The 21,812-nt window shown below is 32.1% G+C and overlaps 1 protein-coding gene across 2 annotated transcripts in view; it reads right to left on the bottom strand.

Moving 5' to 3' along the window:
* Positions 1-21,812, bottom strand: part of LOC145258272 (RNA exonuclease 5-like) — a 74,951-nt gene that overhangs the window by 28,894 nt on the left and 24,245 nt on the right. For both annotated transcript variants that reach the window (XM_080116268.1, XM_080116269.1), the window contains exons 6-10: positions 10,939-11,115; positions 10,632-10,717; positions 7,828-7,946; positions 5,659-5,797; positions 4,230-4,330 (exon numbers count right to left, since the gene is read on the bottom strand). In XM_080116268.1, coding sequence (XP_079972394.1) covers positions 4,230-4,330; positions 5,659-5,797; positions 7,828-7,946; positions 10,632-10,717; positions 10,939-11,115 — 622 coding nt within the window. The remainder of the gene's footprint in view (positions 1-4,229; positions 4,331-5,658; positions 5,798-7,827; positions 7,947-10,631; positions 10,718-10,938; positions 11,116-21,812) is intronic.

Below are 21,812 nucleotides of genomic sequence, written 5' to 3'. Positions count from 1 at the left end.
TGCTTGGAACAGCAACTTGCTTCAGTATCAGGGATAAAGCTATCCCAATGGATGTCCTGATATAAATGCTCTAGCAGACAAATGAGATCTGTAAGTGGTCCATATTTCACAAGCATATCATGACATTGTCCCAAAATTGGATTATGTATTTAGAAAAATATATATCTAAATAAGTAAATAAAGGGAAATGTTAATTCAATTTTATCAAGAGAGAATTTGTCATGTTTATTTGTCATCGGTGTGAAAAATAAAAAAATAATGTAAGGAGAGAGAAATCAGTAAAGAAGAAGAGGACGAGCAGACACTTGAGAGAGAGAGAGAGAGAGAGAGAGAGAGAGTATATTGGTCAGTATGAGAGTGTGTGAAAACAAAAAATGTAAAGCGAGTAGGAGGGAGAGAGAATCTGTATAAAGGGAGGAGGAGATACAATATGCAGCATGCATGTGAAAAGTTATGTGCTAAAAAGAAGGAGAGAAGAATAATCTGTAGAGAAAGGGGGAGGATAGACAGGAAGCACATTTATGTGAGGGAGATAACTGAAAAGGTTAGAGGTGACAACTGCTGGAACATATCGGCAGGCGAAAGAAACGATGCATACATGGCAGTCTAAGAAAAACAAACAGTAAATCCTGTTGAATCTCTAAAACAAGATGAAGGAAAAAGAAAGAAGAGATGATGAAAAGAAATAAATGAAGAATAATTTTCGGCTGGTGATAGTTGGGAAAAGAGACTGCTAGGGATGAAGTTGGGAAAACGACAAAGTTGAGCAGACGACAACTGAGGTGAAAAGTTCCGTTGCGTTTCTAATCAAGACAAAGAAGGAATAAAGAGGAAGAGAGAATAAATAGGAATCAAAAATATTTTTCCGACATCAAAAATATGGTGGAAACAATGGACAGTTAAAAATCTCACATACGTAAAAAAGTTTATCCCTTCCTTTCTCTCACTCAATGTTGACAGGTTGATGTTTTGTTTGAATTTTTGTTGCTTATTTATTTTCGGTATACATATATATGCTTTTTGTTCCATCCATTTCTTCTCGCTAATTTTCTTTTTATTAATAAAATCTTATTGATTTTTCATTTGGCTTCATCTTGATATTTTCATGTGTACCACCATTATACACATTTCACAGGTTTCTTGAGAATAGGTAGACCTAATCCCTTTCCTTTTTGTACTTTTTCATCTTTTATACATATTGTTGCATATCGTTTTTCCATTGTTCCCAGCAGATTTCGAGGTGTAACAACTCATTGTCACAGGTTTCATACACAGGTACCCACACTCACTTTTCCAAATGAGCAAAAGACACACCATCCTGTTCAATATGTCTACTTATCTCAGCATTGAACAACCCATTCCTTGAAATAACACTACATAAACAAAAAGTCTGTGGCCATCAACAAATATATCTGGTTCTTGATAAGAATTGCCACGAGTCAGGATAATCTTTATCTTGCCCAGGTTATTGTATGACCCATGATTTTACATGTCCATGCAAAACAATCCATATTATTTTGTGGAGTGAGCTAGGAGATCCATTTCATAGAGCTAATCTTGAACAACAGAGGAGAATGTCTTAAAATGCGGTAAGTTATACAATCGACTCGATGTGAAAAATTAATAGGTGTGTGCAAAATGGATGGCCGATCCCCAAAATATTTGGCTCTCCCTTCACTTAAAAATTCACCAAAATTCAGGAAATCAATTAAATTTTCAGTATTTATTAATTAATCACAGAATATAATGAAAACATTTTAACAATTTTATTAACTCTAATTGAAAATACATCATTTTATGTAAACAAAAACACTGTTACTTAAAACTTTTAATTACTAAAAAAAAATGCATGAATTTATTTTTGCTTTTTTTTAATGAAAATAAAGCCTTATAGATGTTTACAATAAAAAAAACTTAACATTACGAAAAAAAAAAGCCTCTAAAGTCTGTGTTAATGAAATCAATATAACTAAAAAAAAAATTCATTTCTTCAACTAAGAATATTATCATTGAATTAAGCATTGTTTATTCAATATTTTCAGTAAAAAAACAATATAATTGAAAAAATATTTCATGTAATTTTAATAACAGTTTCCAGGGAAACTTTAAGAGAATATTACAATATTTTCCTTGCAGGAATGAACATGTAAACATTAGTGTAAAATTTGTTTTTATATAATCTTGAAAATGCGGAAAATTGAAATCTAGAGTTTTTTCGCAGTAGAAACAAATAATTTAAGAAATGGTCTGATTGATACTAACATTTGAAGAAATATTGATGGATAGAACGGCAAAAAAAAGTTAATAACTTTAATTAGTAAATAATGCTTTTTTTTTAATTTTTAATTTTTGAATTCATTATTAATGAATTGTTTTTACAATTCTTTGAATAAATAAGAAAATTTAATAAATAAAATAATGTAATTCCGAAAATGAACTTTTTGAATAACATTTTACAAATATTTTATTTCAAAGTCTAAAGAAAAAAGTTGGTAAACAAACGCCATCAATAATTTTGGTATGCTATTGAATGAAAAAACTTATATCAAGTTAAATATGAAACTTATTTTTTATTCAGACAATTTTTTATTTAGTTAATTTATTCAGACATATTTTGAACAATTTTTGTGTTTTTTCAACATTTTTCACTAAATTTTTGAAGACAAAAATATACATTTTGATTAAAATGTGCAGTTAAATTTGGACGTTGAAGCCTATTTAAAACATAGATAACTAGTTGTTCTACTCAAATTTGCTGTATATCAGCAAAGCAGAGTTATAATTGAGCAAAGTTAAAGAATATTTTTTAATTGATAAGCTATATTAAATCATTAAGCTTCATATTGATTATTGTTTTGAAGTTATTTTATGTGGATATTTGATATTTTTAAATGCATAGAGTTTTCTTTAAAGCATATGTTATATGGAATTCTGAATAAAAAGTGCAAATATGCTGAACTGAAAAACATGCCTACCCCTTCTGACACTATGACAGACAGTTGTCTGTAATAGTAGCATTGTGAAAGCAAACGCTCAATCCTTCTTTTTTCTTTCTTACAATTTCTTTTATTCTTTCCTATTTATTTTTCTGTTTTTTTTTTGTTCGGAATAAACATCATCCTGAAAATAAATATAACTTTGTTGACAATTCAGATGATGCACTTGTCATTTCTTTTTATTAACTTTTTTGAAAAATACAAAAAAAAATTTTTCTCTTAAAAAGAAAAAAATAATAATAAATAAAAAAATACTTTCCATGTTTAAAAGTTTTTTTTTTTGTTTAACTTTTATTTTCTTTTTAAATAATGTTCCTATTCCATATTTGATAATCTGACATACACGGGTCATCTATGATCTATTTTAATTGATGATGTCATCCCTTATGATATCATAAATTATCTTCCCAGTGTTTTCAACCAAGTGAATAATATATTTCCACAATCTCTGCTTCACACATCTTGATTATATTCATAGAAAGAAATACATAAAACTACATAAAAAAAGCACATCGTTTTGCCAAGTTTCATGAGAATAACTTAAAAAAAAATAAATAGTCACGAATTTACTGAATTTATTGAAACAAGGATTTTTAAAGGATTATTTAAAAGTAAAACGTCCAATAAAAACAAAAATTTCAGTACTTTATATTTTTATAATATTTGAACGACTGATGGTATTTTTGAGTTTCTTTTATACAATTCATCTCAATTTAAAAATTAGCTAAAAAGAAAAAACATCAACTTATAATGCTAAATAATAACATATTAAAAGATTATGGCTAATACTAAACGAAGTTAGAATAAAATAACTAATAAGAGAAATAAAAGCATTTGGTTTGCATCGCAGATAAAAAATAGAATTGGAAAATTTTTCCACAAACATTTTTTGACAATTCTTAAAAATATTTAATGAATTTAGTTCCTTGTGTATGCCAACAGTAAAAACAATATAGAAAAATACTATCAAATAACATATTTTACATTATAAAACTATGGTTATATTTAAAATGAGGGTAGTCCACCACAATCGTTCATAAAGAATAGATTAAAAAACCACACATCTTTATCACTATTCGAATAGAACTTCATAGTAACATTTATTTTTCATGTTAACATAACAAAGCTGAAATTTCTTCTGCAAATTGCTTATGAATATTCAATAAAAAACAAAAAATTTGGAATAGAAAAGGTTATAAAAAGAGAAAAAAAAAAGATGTGTGAATAACTTACCCAAGAAAATGAAATGAAAGCCTTTTTAGACCAACTTTTCTATTCCTAAAACCAGAAAGATTGTAGATGGTACTTGTGTCTATCACATAAGGGTGGAACATCTATAAATTGATAAAAACATGAGTCAGTAATCATTTAACAAAATAAGTGAAAGCCAGTTTTGTTTTAATCTTTCAACTGGTTTTTATAAGTGAAAACGTTTATTTATAAATTTTTAGAATTTTCCAAACGTTTCTAAGAGAAGAGAAAACTAGTGGTTTAGTGTTCATAGAACATGAACAAATTTTATCAAATAAGTTTTTCAACAGTAAAAAGTTTGTTTCATTCTAACATTTCTATAATTAGGAATTGAATAAATTACTGCAACAACTTTAACAGGTGTCTTACAATTGCATTTTTGAACTGGACATTTGGAAATATAAAAAACGTGTCAATTATAGCAAGATATTTAAAACTCTTTTTTCCTGAAATAATCAAATTGCTCCTCTGTGTTGGACAGATGTCTATTTTATTTATTTTTTTTTTTTTGGTAATAACTAGGGCTACTACTACTATTACCACCACCTCCCCCTCTATCATTAGGGCTCGGACAACAGAATATTCTTATTATTGTTTTGACTTGCGAATATATATCTGACACAGTTAACAATTGAGAATCACATCACTATATAAAAACATAAGATATCAATGAATACATACTTGAGAGTGAAAAGAATAAGAATATCATAGCCTTGATAATAACTATTTCATTAATTTTATTAAATATTTAAGGGTTGTTTAAAAATTTGTTTAATGTTAAAAAAAAAGTGCAAAAGTAATGACATTTAAAATTGATCTCTCATTAGCAGCCAATATTAGGTTGGTACAGTCCAAGTGTTATGATTCGTTGTAGTTATAGATTGGCAGTCGGCACGTTTTACATAAAGCACCTGATATTTTCACTGAAATACTGACCAGAGCAATGTTGCATAACTTTGGTAATCTTAAAGGGACCAGTATCAACATGATTTTAATCAGATTATTTTTCCTGAAAGCAGATTGATTGAAAAACGCCTTCATGCATGTTATTGTTATAGATTAAAAAATGAAACATTTTTATTTAATGAAATTTATCACATGTTGGAGAAAGACAAGTTGTGTGAAATTCAATTTTCTCTTTTCTTTCTATTGCAAAAATAGCATAATGTTACCATTTGTCGACCAAGGGAAAGGTCTATCAGACATATGAAGTGTGATGATGTATGCAAAACCTAACCAATAAGGGTTGAAAATATGTGTTGTATGGAAACGACAAATGATACAAAAATGATACAATAGATGTGCTTAGATCTGATGACCTCAGGGGTGGGGGTTAAATCTGGATGGTATAAGGAGTACATCCACCAGAAGAATTAAACAGTAAAGAAAGATAGAAAAGAGTAGAATTTACCTGTAAACTGTCCAGATCAAAATTCAACGACTGTCCACACAAAATTGCATCTTTTGGAAGCAAAGATTTAATTTTCTGCTGTACGTCTTGTAAAGTTGTAGTTGCAGATTCCATCATTTTGGGAGTTATTCCACTGAATCTACAGAAACAATAAAGTCTTGAAATTAAAATATTTACCGCAGGACAATTATTATACAGAGTTGGACATGTCTGAAATCGAAGCTATGTTGAATTTGCAGACATTCTAATCTTGAATACAGAGATTTTTTACATCAGTATTTTACAAAATAGTGAATTTTATTTCAGTCAAAACACATATGACATAAGATTTCATGAGACCGAAACATTTGTGGCACTTTATTTCATAACAAAGATTGGCTTCCATTTTAAAAGTAAACATATTAATAAGTTGCACATATGTAATAATAAACTCAGAAAACAAAAATTAATCCTGTTTTATTCTTTTTTAATTAGCAACACATGTGAAGCATTGCATTTGGCCTTCGGGACAAGATCAAAGTGTAGTATTTGTTCTTCAGATGCTGCACTTCTATTTCTTGTTCTCTTTCGGTGGAGGAGAAATCCTTCACGACTGAGACAATTTTTATTTTTGTACCTTTTCTCCACGTTAAAAAACGACCCTGGTGTCTAACTCTGTCCCGTGGGGAGGCATAGTAAATAGGTACAACAATGAAAAAGACATTCATTTTCTACGTGATCATTCATGATACTTATTAAAGTTGTGCACAGCAGAGATGATCAATTTTTATTGTAATTTGTATAAAATATTTTCTTTGTAGTTAGTGAGAATCAAATATTGACATCATTATCAGCAATATGAAAGAAGATCTTGAATTAAAATTCGGTACAAGAAAAAACAACAAAAAAGAAAACATTGTTTTTCTTGGAAATATACTTTAATATTGGCCAAGAAAGTCACACAGTCATGCATTCAAACATGTAAATATTAAGTAAAGTCAATGGATATGAATAAAAAAAAAAAAAAAAATTTATTCAGGATCTGCAGAAATATCTGTACATATTCTAATCAAATGAAAAACAGATCAGCAAAGTCATTAAAAAATAATTATGGATCTCATAAAAAGTTTTCTTTTAATTTTAGGAATTTTTTTTTTTTACATTTAACATCAAAAACAAAAAGAAAAAAAATGGTAGAAAATCAGTATGACAAAACATTTATAAAAAGTACAAATTTGCAAACAGTCAATTCGAGTCAGCCAAATTCAGGTGAAATTCTGTACAAGTAAAAATTAATTAATAAAATCTTATGAAAAGCAGTAATCATGGCTTCTAACAGTTTCACAATTGCATTTTTTTTTTTTACCTTTGAACAAATGTACAAGATTGAATGACCTTGAGTCAGACTTGATTGATTTGAATATTTCAGATAAAAAACAATTTTAACCAGTTAATGGAGGAACAAAGATTTTAACACAATTTCCTGAATCACATTCGGCATAGGTAAAATAATATTACAATTATGGTTAGGGTAAGCAGAATAATGGAAAATTTCATTCAAAATTAAAAACTAGCATGTGTCAGGATATTGTGTCATAGATAGGAAGTTGTTAAAAATACGTACAGAATAAGCTGAATTTTTTTTTTATTAAACTGCTAGAGAGAGCAGCTATGCTTTGAGACAACTGCTGCTTCTCTCTCTGGGAGATATTATTTATACAGTATACTGAAAAAGAAAAACTCTGAAAGTGTTGTTAAAGTCAAAATGATTTTGTGCTGTCATTTACAACCACTGAAAAAATGTCATAGACAGTTTCCATTTTCTCATTCACAAAATGGAAAGAATGGCTGCTGCATGTCATCTATGCAACAAGATTCCAGCTATTTACATGATGAGATGCTATCTGGATAATCTACTGGGATCAACAAATTAGTCCCAACTAAGCATGCTGCAGTTGTTCCTATAACATTAATTAAACATTTTTTTGAGGGTTACAAAATCATTAAAAATACACACAAAAATAACAGTCATTAAAGAAAGACTTTACTGAATTTCACTTAAAAAAAAAAATGTTGAAAAAAAAAAAAAACTCCTAAAAATGCTGAAAAACCAAAAATGGTAAAAAAACAAAAAAGTTGAAAAAGAAAAAAAAAAAAAAGGAAAAAAAAAAAAAGGAAAATGTTACTTACCGGAAAAGGTAATCAATAATTTTAAGTTTTGGTTTCACTAAAGTGTCATAGACAGTTTCCAATTTCTCATTCACAATGGAGACACGTGTCAGGGAGTTTTTTCCATCTTCGGTTTTACACTGAAAACAAAAATTTTTACATGTACGATTCTGTAATAAACATTTCAGAATTTAATCTTTTTTGTGGGTACCATTTTAATCAGCCATTGCATTTGAAAGAAATACTTTCAACATTGTTTTTAGTTACTTTTAAAAGCATTTTTTCATTTTTACAAAACAAAAAATGAGGGAACTAGAATGTGTGATTTCATATTCAGTGGACGATTTTCTTTTATCATAGAGTTTGAATTAAAAGTTTGAATGAATCAGTGTAGTTTAATCTAAAAATTTTGTTAGAGAAGATTCTAGTTATTACTTCAGGTTTTGTTTCATTTAATTTAGTTGTTGAGCTTGGATTACATTTTGATCACTGGAGTCTGTTTTAAAAGGGATTGGGCACTGAACTCTTTAATCAAGTATTTCAAACAAGTCTTTCATGGTTGGTTTCATACTTTCTTCGAATTGTCATGAGTATTATCTTTTGTTCTGAGAAGGCTGTTTTTTTTATATTTTCCTTTCTCATAGATGGCAAGTTTTTGAAATTTCAGAGCATTTTGAATAAATGATCAGTCTTTTATTGTTTTAAAATGTTTTCTATACTTTTTTATTTATTTATTTATTTTATTTTTGATTTTTTCAATTCAGATTTTATTTCTTCAATTATGTGCAGGGAAATTTCACTGCTCCCTGTAAAGGATTTTATGATTGATAGAGGAAGAATTTTATACTGGTTTCATGGATTTTTTTTATTAAGTTGTAATTTATTCCAATATATATATATATATATATATATATATATATATATATATATATATATATATATATGTATATATATGTGTGTGTGTGTGTGTGTGTATATATATATATGTGTGTGTGTGTGTGTGTGTATATATATATATATATGCATACATTATGGTTATGCAGATTGGTTTCCTAGATGTAAATTGAATGAAACTCACGTGATTATTAAAGAGTGCTCAATGTAGGACAGAGCTGGTATATAGTCTGTTTATTATACAAATATTATTGGTTACATATGTGCATACTACATGTTTTAGTGGAATATCAATTCAATGAGACCCAGCTCGTTAGACCAAGGAAGAAAAAGCTTCTGAAACTAGACTCAAGGATCATTTGTTTTATATAAAAATATTCAGGTGTGGTTAACACTCTAAAAGAAAGGAGGTTGTATAATTTGTGAATGTGGACAGTAGGGGCTTAGGAAGGAGGTGTAAAGAAGAGAAGTAAATCATCACAGCCGGTTAAGCAGTGGGGTGGAAGGTATTGGTTTCATTTCAATTTGAAGGTTATTAATTGGTTTAAGTGTTAGCTTTGAATCTGAAATAGATAAGGAATGTGCCACCATAAAAGAAAAACTAGGCATAAAGAGTTAAAATAAGGCAACAATCATGATGGGGGTTTTATATTACTTCAGATTCAAAGCTAACACTTAGACCAGTTAATAACTTTCAAATTAAAATGAAACTGATTGTCACAGCTTAACGAAACAGGATTACTTCCCTCCACTTCTTCCCTTTCTCCCAACACTACTCCCCTTCTTTACCACATCTCCCTCCTAAACCCTTACTGTCCACATTCACAAATTATACCCTCTTTCTTTTAGAGTGTAAATCACACTGGAATATTTTATATATAAAATGAATGAACCTTGAGGCTAGTTTCAGAAACCTATCCATCCTTGGCCTGATAAAGTGGTCTCTTTGAACTAAGATTCCACTGAAACATGTATGCACATATGTAACCAATAATGTTTGCATAATAAACAAGCTATATATATATATATATATATATATATATATACACACACACACACACACACACACACACACATACATACATGTATATTTTTTTTTTCAATTGACTTTCACAAGTAATGTTCAATTTCTCCGGAGTTAAAAATTTTAAAAAATATTATTCTGTAAGAATTCAGTTAAATTATTTTACTTGCTTCAAATACAACAAAATTTGAGAAATTTTCATAGATGGGGCATGAATAATTCTTAATTTCTTTCATCAACCATATTCCCTGTCTACCTTGAAGTCCAAAATTGGAAAACCCATTTGCCTCACTATGACAGTACACTTATTTTGAGAAGAGTCCTTAAGCAGCCATATTGCATCATTTCTGCTATCCAAGTATATCATGTCATCTGAGCTTAGCAGTTATGTCAAGTTTTTTCCAAATTGATTGACTTTCAGCCACCACTTTCCAGTTTATATTTTGGAATATATTTTAGTCATATCAGTAACGGTCTGGAAGGGTGTAAGCTTTAGTTATGGTTTATATATGACGGAACTTGGCATGAACAGCAGATTGATGGGATTAGGTCTCTCTGACCTCTTGTCAAGTGAAAGTCAAAGTGAACCACCTTTTAGTTCCATAGTTATTAGCAACCAGGATCTCATTCTCAGAATCATGGGTCATTATTCCTCTGCAGAAGTGTAGTCAGCATATTCTACAATGCTAAGGCAATTTGAATTGGATGGACATCTGAGGTTTACATGTTCAACAAAATGTGTATAATAATAGCGTTTTTCAATTTATGGGATTGAATATTTACATCAGTTATCCAAGGGTCATGTGTAAACGCCAAAATGGTTAAATTGTTTAAAGAGAAACTAATTTTTTCATTCAATTCAATTTGCACCAATTCAACAAAAATAGAATTAAATAAAAATAATTACCATTTCGCAATCAAGTCCAAAAAGTGGACTTTTATCTGTAACTTTCTCATATATGTCTTGGGAAAAAACATATTCTTTGTAGCAATCTAGAAATAAATAATAAACCCACAATAAAACAATTTGATTATGGAAACAATGTCAAACAAACAAAAAATAAATAATTTTTTTCATTTCAATCAGTATTATTAATGAAAGACATGAAATAGAAATTTCAATCAGTATTATTAATGAAAGACATGAAATAGAAATCAATTAATAAAGACATGAAATAATAATGAAGAAAACATTTAATAAGAGCATAACTCACCATTTCCAGTTTTGACAGGAAGTGGATAATTCTCTTCAGCCATTTGTAATGGATTTAGAAGTAAAAAAGTTCGAGGGAAAGCATCAGCTTCACTTTCTTTATGTCGTTCATTTTGTTTATATCGTTGATTGTTGGCTAAACTTTGTTTCAAGAGTTGTTTCCCTTCGCGTTTTGTAACTAAAATAAAATCATTTCAAACATTTAATTCTCGGAGATTTTTTTTATTTTCATTTCTTTACATTTCTTAACAATTATTCTTAAACATGCACACTTGGCGTTCCCACTTTCAGACAATAACTTAAGTATGTGTTTTAGGAGAACATTGATGTAGATCAGGAAGAGTGTTGGGCCCAGGATGGACCCCTGAAGGACTCCAGCATTAATACTGTGGGCCTTTGAATAAATTGAACGAATTTGAGAAAGTTTGAAAAATTAAAAAAAAAAAAATGAAATTGTTTTGAAAAAAAAATTTTCAATACAGATTTTTTAATGTAACAACGTAACATTCCGCTTTCAAAATATTCCAGTTTTCAAAAAAAAAAAAATGTAAAAATATGGTGAATAGAATGGTTATAAAAATGAAATTATGGTTCGATCATAGATTTCCTCAGAATAACCACGTATATAAAACTGCATATCTCAACTTCTTTGTATTTTTAGTGAGAGTTGTTATATAGAGGAGTTGTGTGCAACCCAAGCTATATCTTGAACGGTTTGCATTGCTGTTGCGATGATCATGTGTGTTTAACAATGAGGGGAAAAAAAAAGAATGATTAAAAAATAAGAGAACAATGTTTGTATATAAAAAAATATATCCATTAAATTTAATCAAACGATTTTATGTATTTTGGTTTTGCTGCAATTTGTTAATACTCACAAACGACTTTTGTCTTGGATTTTTCATAGGCCATCTTTTCTATTGCTTTTTCACAAGGCACAGTTGCCACTTGGATGTAAGGGGCTACTATTTGGGACAAAATCTGCAGGGATATTACGTGAGGAGTTGAGTAGCAAGATGTCTGTTCACATTACACTTGAACTTCTGCATGTCAGTAGTCATGAAAACAAGGACTCAGGAGGGAGTTCCAAAGTCTAGCAATTCAAAAGAATAAACTATTCAAGTAGAAGGCTGTCTGGCATCTACCAATCTCTACAGTGTAGGGGTGAAATTTTGCTGCTTGTGAGTTAGTTGGGGATATTTACATTGATAGGGTACAAGGACTTGAGTTAGTCAGAGCACCTTCCATTAAAATATTTGTAAAATAGGCACAAGGATGCAACTTTTTGTCGATGCAACAGAGGTTGGTATTTGGTTGACAGTGCAGGACCTATTAGGTTGGCAACTCATTTTTGAACCCTGTCTAGCAGTGAAAGACTAGTAGCAGATGCAGCAGCACAAATGGGCCAACAATACTCCATACATCGACAAATGAAGGTCTTGTATAGGTACAGAATAGTCTCAGGCACAACTAACTTTTTAGCATGGTAGAGAGAGCTCACTTTTTCCACAGTAGCCTTGGCAATGCTCTTGATGCATTTGTCCCAATTCATGGTCCCTGTGAATGTTAAGCCAAGAATTTGAATGAAGAGCTTTCAGATGATGTATCATTAGCCATGTCTATCAGTAGTTGAGAATGTTTTTTGTAATTATTAAAGGAAAGACGCAGCATTGAATGTTACCATCCATTTATGTCCCCATTCCAATACAGATTGGAGGTTTTCCTCAGTTTCAGCCATTTCTTAAGTATGTGTCCATTTATTTTCTCCTTGTGTCGGTTATATAGCATGGTGTCATCAGAAAATATACCCATCTCAGAGACAGTTTTATCAGCAAGGTCATTTATGAATGAGAGAAATAAAGGTCCACGGATCTACAGGGCTACTGCCCTAGCCTACCCTGCCTTATCCAATGTTTTTTTTTTTTTTTTTTACATGAAGGTCACCATTTATCAAGGCCCAGAAGCCACTTGGGGATAAGGGTTATTGCGTGTACAGTAATCAATGGGATAGTATCGTAGTGATTGTTAGTATCGGAGATTTGATAAAGTTAAGGGAGCGGTTCATCAGGAATTTGTTTATGTTGGACTTGAAGACATCCAAGTTATAGTCAGGTGGGAAACAGGCAAACAGAAGAGAGTTCCACAGGCGTGCACTTCTAAGACAGAAGCTTTGTTCATGGAATCTACATTTTGATTTAGGCACAGATAAAGAGTGAGGAAAATTATTGACAGTGGTTTCAGCTAGACGGGTGTTTATCATGAAAGATTGACGAGGGGGGATCAGAGATTGGAGCTCAGACGAGCACTTGCCATGAAAATAATGATAAAACAAAGACAGGCTCGCAACGTCTTTTCTGTGGGAGAGAGGTTGCAGAGAAGAGAAAAGGGCATCCCCCACTAAACCACAAAGTCTATTTTGTACTCTGTCACGGCAGGATAGGCTGTTTTTGGCAGCTCCTCCATCCTTGGATGTACTTGGCTTTTATATAGATAGAGAATTGCATCAGTAGTGAGATATCTTCTGGAGCGATAGAAGGACCCCACCATTTTCGCAGTGACCTGGGCAACAGACTTGCTTGATGTTCCACTTCAGATCAGGAGTAAAGGTCAAACCAAGAAGCTTGTCAAAACATGGAGCCTTCCCAAGACGAGAGCCATCCATTTCAATTGATGCCAAATGGAGATAAGAGCGTTGATAATGTAAAGATAGGAGCTTAGTTTTAGATGCATTAAAAGTAACCAGCCACCTCTTCCCCACTGTACCATGCGCTCAAGATCAGAGGAGAGAGAATCAGAGAGAACTTCGTCATTTACGGCCTTTGATGTGTTGCCATAGATGGTCGTGTCATCAGCATAGATGTCAATGAATGATTTAAGTATGTGTTTTGGGAGATCATTGATGTAGATCAGGAAGAGTGTTGGGCCCAGGATGGACCCCTGGGGGACTCCAGCATTAATACTGTGGGCCTCTGATTTCTGCCCATCAACCACTACTCTTATGAGCCTATCAGAGAGAAATGATTTAATAATTGAGAAAACATTTCCAGTTATACCGTAGCTGGAAATTTTGTGAAGTAGGCTCTTATGCCATACCTTATTGAAGCTTTTGTCAAGAGATTCACTAATCCTATGATATAACCATTAGCAGAACGGAAACCATATTGTGTGTCACTAAGAAGTTTATTTCTGCTGAGGTGGTTCACTATTTCTCTATTTAATATGGATTCCAGCAGCTTACTCATGACACACAGGAGACATTGGTTTGTACTGAGAGGGAGATGACTTATCACCTGAATTCTTAAATACAGGCCATACTGATGGGGTTTTCCAGGGTTTCAGAAAGCACTTCTCCTTAAGGCAACGCTTAAACAGTTTTGTAAGTATGGGGGCAAGTTCAGGTTGAAGCTTTTTCATCACTATAATTGGAAAGCCGTCGGGTCCAGTTGCTTTACTGGAATCAAGGTTCTTAATTAGCTTGACGACATCACGCACAGATATTTGTATGTTGCATAGCGTGTTGTCTGTTATAGGAGGAAATACGGGGAGTTGATGGCTTTTGTCGCATGGGGTAGAATTAGCTGCAAAGTTCTTGGCAAATAGTTTGGCCTTGTCTGATGCTGACGAGATGACCTCAGGTCCATTAATGATGGTTGGGGTAAAACGCATGCTTCTGTTCAGGATCCTGTTTGCTCTTTGCCAAAACTGGTGGGAACCAAGCCGCTGCTCAGCTACTTTGGATTTAACGGACTGAGCATATAGCTCTCTTGCATGTTTTATTGCGCTTTTACAGTGGTTGCTGGTAGTCCTGAAAGCAGCTTTAGTCTCAGTGCATCTATTAGGTTGGTAGCTATGGAAAAAGTGATTTCTGTGCACGATGGCAGCAGTACATTCTGGGGAGAACCATGGCTGGCTGTTAGGTTTTTGTTGGAATTTTTTGGATGGTATGAATCGGTCTATGCCTACAATTAACCATTCGGTCAGGTCTGATACATCCTTTTTAAACATGGAATGCAGAGGTAGATCAGATATGAATGTACGGAGGCTATCCCAGTCAGCGATTGAGTATTGATATACAGTACAGTGGAGAGGTATGTCTGAAGACTTATTACATTTCATTTTTATCTTAAAAAACGGAGTTCTTACAACAGAGTGATCGGAGGATCCCAGAGGAGATAGAACGGAACATGAACATAACTCAGGGGAAGTTGCGAGAAAAAAGTCTAGAAGGCTTGCATACTGACCGGTAGTATCGGACACACAGGTGGGTTCATGAACAATCTGAGTGAGGTCATAGGAAATGGCAAAATCATGACAGAACATCCCCATATCATCTGTCTTATTTGAGTGGGTCAGCCATTCCACATTATAGACATTGAAGTCACCGCAAATGTGAATGTTAGCCGAAGGATGAGCAGATAGGATGCGGTCAATTTTCTCAGATATACCCTTAAAGATAATAACCCCGCTGTTGTGGGGGCAATAGAGGGCAAATATAAATGCAGTGGTGTAAGCAAGTGCAACTCGGAAGCAAATATAAGGTAAATTAGGGTCTTCTCTAGAGATATCCCTACCCCACGGAAAGCCATCTTTAATGTAGGTACATATTTGATGCCCATGGCGATCTTTGGGGTCAGATTTAGATGTTAAGTTAGAGTATCCTTTATGAACTCATCTAGGGAAGTGCTTGGCCCTATGCCAGTTTCGCTTAGAAAGAATATTCCGGTTTCGTCTTCTGTGATTGGGTTTCAACCTCTGGAAGGTTGGAATGTAGGCCCCTGATGTTGGAGAAGGAGACATGGTAGTAGGGTTCTACGTTGGAGGATGGGGTTCTAGGTTTATTCATATTTTTTTTCTGGTGATATTGCATGTTGAGATTTTGGGATTTGTGGAACAGGTCGACAGACTTGGTTAGAGCAGGACAGAGAGAGGAAAGTAAGAGAGAAAAACACAGGAAATCTTTTTTTTTTGTAGCACATAATAAGGTAAAGCTGTAACAATTACCCACTAGTATGGCATCGAAAGGCCCCAGTAGAAACTGCTGCATGATCCAGCATCCATTCACCAAATGGCAATACAGCAACCCCAGTACTTTGCACCTGATGATAGGACAGCTTCCTTAGTGGTTAATCAGGCAGATAACGTCAACCCAGATGAAACATTTGTCTCCAGTACCCTTACTAGTGACATGCCCACAAGGATAGACATAGAAACAGAAAATTTCCGACATCTCAGGCTACTATTCACGAAGTACTACCGACCTGGAAAGCAGCTTTTTCTTCACCCTTTGTCAGAAAAATCACTCATTGGAAATGAGGACTGAGGGACAAAAAAGGAGAAGCGAGAGTTACTGGAGCTGTCGATAACACATCCACAGTGCATTATCTACTCTTCATTTAAAAAAAAAATTTTGAGCATTGGCATTCATTTTGCATATATATATATATATATATACACACACTAGCTGGATACCCAGCATTGCCCGGTCATACAATATGCTTAAACATGATATTTTAATTCATGCAGATTGCGTATGTATTATTATAGAAGCAATCCTCCATTGAATATTATATATTACAAGGAATAATTTGCCCAGTGGACTAATTAAAAAAAAAATAAAGAAATAAAATGCTAATGTCGTTCATCAAATTATGTCCGTGTTTGTTTACAATATCATGTCAACTGATATTTGGGCTTGACGATGAATGCCCTAGAAAAGTAACTTTTGATTAATGTTTAGTTTTAAAATATGCAAATGAAGAAATGATTTGCAGCAATTTTAAATGAACCTCTTCTTTTATTATAAAGTGAACTCATTAATAAGAGAAAATTAAAATAAAATGGTGAGGTACATCTGGGCTTGAACAGGGGATATCTGTAGTTACCACTGAGCTATATCTCCAGATGACAATAATTCTGTTTTTTTTAAAGAAGAAATGATTTGCTGAGATTTGACCGATGTAACATAAAATATTCCCCTGTAAAAATTATTTTTTAACTATAAGAAAGAAAGACTATTTTTAGGATTGGATTTTTTGATTTTTGATACTTATCAGATGAATTTCTGTACAAAACATATCTAGGAACCAGGGTTGGATCAAATACTGACTTTTAACAATTGAAATACAAATACAAATACTTTCGTTAAGGTTACCAGAAATACAAATACAAATACTTTTATTCCTAACTCTAAAAATACAAATACAAATACAAATACTAACGCTAAAAATACAAATACAAATACTTTTATTCCTCAATCTCAAAATACAAATAAAATAAAGTGAATAAATAAGTAAAAATGGCACATTAACAACGGAAAAGTAGGACCGTTCGAGAAGTGCTGGCTAATCTCTCATTTCTCTAAAACTTGGTTAAGTTAGGTTCAATTTCTGTAGAAGTACTAAAAAAATAATTATAATGTTTTACTTAATAATTATTTTATAGATATTTATTTGTAATAATCTGAAAAAGCCCAAATAAAATTTTACCACTGCCATATTTACCTGAATTTAATTAATTTTTTAAAATCTTGAAAATAGAAACTTAATTCAACGATTTAATCGCTGGCAGCCGCTGCTTTTAATTTTTCTGTCCTAAAATAATTTTTATTTGTTAAAAACATGTTATTGTACAGAAAATTGTCAAAATTGATCTATAAATGTTCATTTACAAATAAGTAAATGAAACGTTTAATAATAATAGGAATGTTGGGTAAAGATCATTTAGAACACATATTAACATTTTGAAATATAAAAACAATTAAGAGTTGCAGCATGTTAAAATTATACGGTCGATAGATAATTAAGTCCTACTGCATTTGGTATAAGTAATTTATTTTGTTTGTTTTTTGTTTAAAGATTAGGATATTTATTGAGTGGATTTTTAATTATTTTATCATAGTTTTATGATTTGCAAATACGTAAAATTGGGGAGATAAGATTTTTGGTGTAGAACATATTTTTGCCTAATGCATAATTATATCAAAGAGTTTTCTTGTTAATTTATTTGGAAGTGATATTTTCACCTGTGTACTTTTAGGGACAAGCACCAGGATAACATTAAGAAGTTTGTCAAATTAAAATGAAATTATATCTATATTTTAAAGTAGATGAGAACCCTCAGCTATCCCTCCTAAAAATGTAATTCTACTTTTTTTCAAAAGATTACTTGTGAACATCTAGAAAAGGAATATTTTATAATTTAAATTAAGTAATTAGTTTCGCATATAAATTATACATAAAATGATCTTTCATTTTCGGGCCATCATAACTTTTTAGGGTAGTTAACTTTTTTCTATCTCTAAGTCTGACTGGCAAAATTGTAAAACCAAATGAAATTGCCTTAAAAAGTAAAAGACACAGAATTTATCTCCCATAGCCAAAAATATATACCCCAATTTAGAAGAATTTTTCTTTCATCGACCAAGGACAGACTAGATAAAGTTAGGTCATCAGAGCAGGTACTACACTTTAATGTAAGCATTGATTGACAACGGGGACAGATTACATAAAAGAGATGTTTATAAATGTTTTTTTTACGATTATGATATTAGTAACCATTTGGAGTTACAATCTATTTAGTATTACACATGAAATCTGAAGAAAACACAATGAGTAAACATGCGAGTATAATCGACAGATTTCTAAGATGACAGCATAATTGAAAAGTAGTTGGTTATTATCTTAGACTCCACATCTACTTACCATTTTTACTAGTGCCATTTTTTCCATACCATATTTATTGGTACAATTTGTAAATAAGTTTCTATTTGTCAATCATATTCTTAAAAGAATTATGTCAGTCGTCAGAAGACCAAATTTACTCAGGGGATTGGAGGTATCAACTTAAAATATCTCTAAAATATTGATAAATTTAATTTTAGTCATAACTCTAAAACTAGACTTTGTTTCCAAGAACAATCTATGCGTCATTATTAAGGCAAATGTGTCTATTAATCCAAGATAGTTAGAAAATCTATAATTATTGACTTTTAATTAAACTTTTGGGACTACTCAGGAAAAAGTATATGAATACTTAAAAATATTCATTTTAAATATAACTATAGCTATTTAAAGTTGTAAGTTTTCAAATTTCTATAAATTGAAAATAAATTAATTCAATTAATTTCAAAACACTACTTTTAAAGAATTTCAAACGAAAAATACAAGAATTAATTATTTCAGAGGAAATATACTCAGTGACCTAATTGGCAGGGACAAGGCGCCAGCACTAAAAAATGTCCCCAAAATGGTTTCATACTCAATTGTGAACTCTTTGAAAGGGTCCATATAGACATTTAGTAAGTAACTGTGAAACCGGATTAAACATTTAGGTGTGAGATTCGCTTAGTGCGAGAGGGTGTAAATCCATGAATGGGAGTGGGAGGTCAAAAGTTTTTTTTTTAAATCTACAAGTTTAGACATCCAAACAACTGTTTAAATTACTTTATTATAACTTTTTCTTTAAGAATCCATATTTAATAAATATTTATATAAAATTATCCGAAAAAGGCCAAATTTGAAGCATAAATTTGAAAAAAAAACAAACAAAAATTTTGAAAGCCAAACTGCTTCAAAAAAAGCCAAATTCGCGAAATTTGGCCTTAAAAAAGCCAAGCTGGCAACCCTGAATTGAAGCTACTTGACTCACAGACTTATCGTCACTCAACTAGTAGCAGCGTGTGTGACTGGAAGTGGACAGGGCTGGTAGACTGGTACACGTACGCAACATGTATGTGAACAGGGTTGGATCAAATACTGACTTTTAACAATTGAAATGCAAATACTTTCGTTTAGGTTACCAGAAATACAAATACAAATACTTTTACTCCTAAGTCTAAAAATACAAATACAAATACATTTATTCCTAAATCTAAAAATACAAATACAATTACATTAAAATTGTATTTAAATACAATTGAAATACAAATACAATTGTATTTGACCCAACCCTACTAGGAACACTGCCAGACATATAAATAATAATTTGTGTGAAATTTGCAAAAGATAGTCTTAGCCGTTTCAGAACCCATGAAGAAGGAACTCACACACAAAGTGATTTTTATATAATAGTATATCTATATAAAGTAATTTTTAATATCATAAATTTCCACGACTGACCCCATATAACACTTCCCTTTCAAAAAATATATATAAAATAAAGTGATTTTTATATCGCAAACTGCTTCAGCAATTTCCGTGACTCCCTTATGCATTCAATTCTTGTGCACACATCACTTTGCATTTAACACTTTAAATTTTAATCATTGTGAATTTATTCAAAATTGACAATAATTTAATTTCTTATTTTATTTATTTCATTTTATTTGCCAGCTCCAGTTCGTGGTTTTGATGAGTTAATTTTTCTTGTCTTAAACAGTCAACACGAAAACAAGGATAGAAATTCGGAGACAAAAGGTTCATGAGAACCATCATTTTATAAATATAAACTGGATCAAGTAAAGATTAGATACTCCGCAGCAGAAGACAAAGATTGGCGAACATTTCAAGCAACACCGGTTGTTCGACCTTGACATTGCCGGTGGTTGTTTTTAAACACGTCAAACAGCAGACATGGACAATCATATACAGCAGGTAACATCTGCTTTCACTAAGCAGATGTTACCTGCTGTATATGATTGTCCTTCATCAGGATAGCTTCAACAATAGTTTGCATGATAGATGGTGCCACATTGAGTCCAAACCCCATGTGGGTCAGGCAATACCTTTTATTACTGTTTGGTAAGGTTACAGTGATTTGTGCAAGCTTACTGTAGGTTTGCCTTGCGACGGTCAAACACCAATACATTTGATCCCGCCGCCATTCTCTCAATTTTTCGGTGCATATGTCTGCACGGGCCGTAAATGGGTCTACATGCTTATTCAACTCACGATAGTCGAGTGTTGATTCTGCTGAATGACCGCCATTAGTGGGATCAGGCCCTTTCGGAGCCCCAATTCCTTCTCTGGGTACGGAATCAACAATCCATAACACTGGTTTACAAAAATAAATTTTTGGTATGAGGCAAGAATGGGGACAGTTGTTTTTTGTTAATTTGGGCTGAATTCAAATTTATAAATAGTTTTTCTCTATCACCTCTAGTTTTCTGGCTTTTAAATCGTCTGATTTTAGTATAAACAGAGAATATATGTGAATATTTCAAGAGTTGCAGCAGCTTATAACAGATCAATCAGGATGGATAAAAAACACTGATTGAATTAATATACTTGCATGATACAATTACACAGACGGTCAAAAGTGTGTTTTCTTAGAAAATCTGGTGTATTTTGCCTCTGGAATGTCATGCAAGAGTATCCAACAGAAGTCTCCCACCATGCTGGGGCTCCATTTGCCTTGATAGTTGCTCTCCATATTCATAATCTCTTGGTGGAATCTTTCTCCATGCTCATTCCTCACTGCTCCAAGGTTTGGCAGGAAAAAATTGAAGTAAGAATGGAGAAAATTAATTTTGAGTGACATTCGGCACTCCATATCCTCATAAGACTTTAGCAACTTCTCAACACAGGCTTGGTAATCTGGTACAAGTATGTTACCAAGGAATCCACTACAGACCGACTTGAATGCTTCCCATGCTCTCAGTTCCTTTAAGCTAAAAAGCTCCTCAAAATCAGCACTTCTCAGATCTGAGGTCTGACAAAGATGCCCTCTTTGAGCTTAGCACCTGGGAACCAATTTTACAGTCAAAATAGTGAAGTGAGGAAAGAAATGATTGTTCGATGCTGTGTGAAGATTGGCGAACATTTCAAGCAACACCGGTTGTTCGACCTTGACATTGCCGGTGGTTGTTTTTAAACACGTCAAATAGCAGACACGGTCGAGTAAGATCTTCGAAAATATATTTACAAAACTTTTCAAGAT

The sequence above is a fragment of the Euprymna scolopes genome, chromosome 33, assembly GCF_053919585.1.
Source record: "Euprymna scolopes isolate OS-2025 chromosome 33, ASM5391958v1, whole genome shotgun sequence".
Lineage (NCBI taxonomy): Eukaryota > Metazoa > Mollusca > Cephalopoda > Sepiida > Sepiolidae > Euprymna > Euprymna scolopes.
Note: the sequence above shows the minus strand (reverse complement) of the source record. Positions and strands in the feature narration are given on the sequence as shown.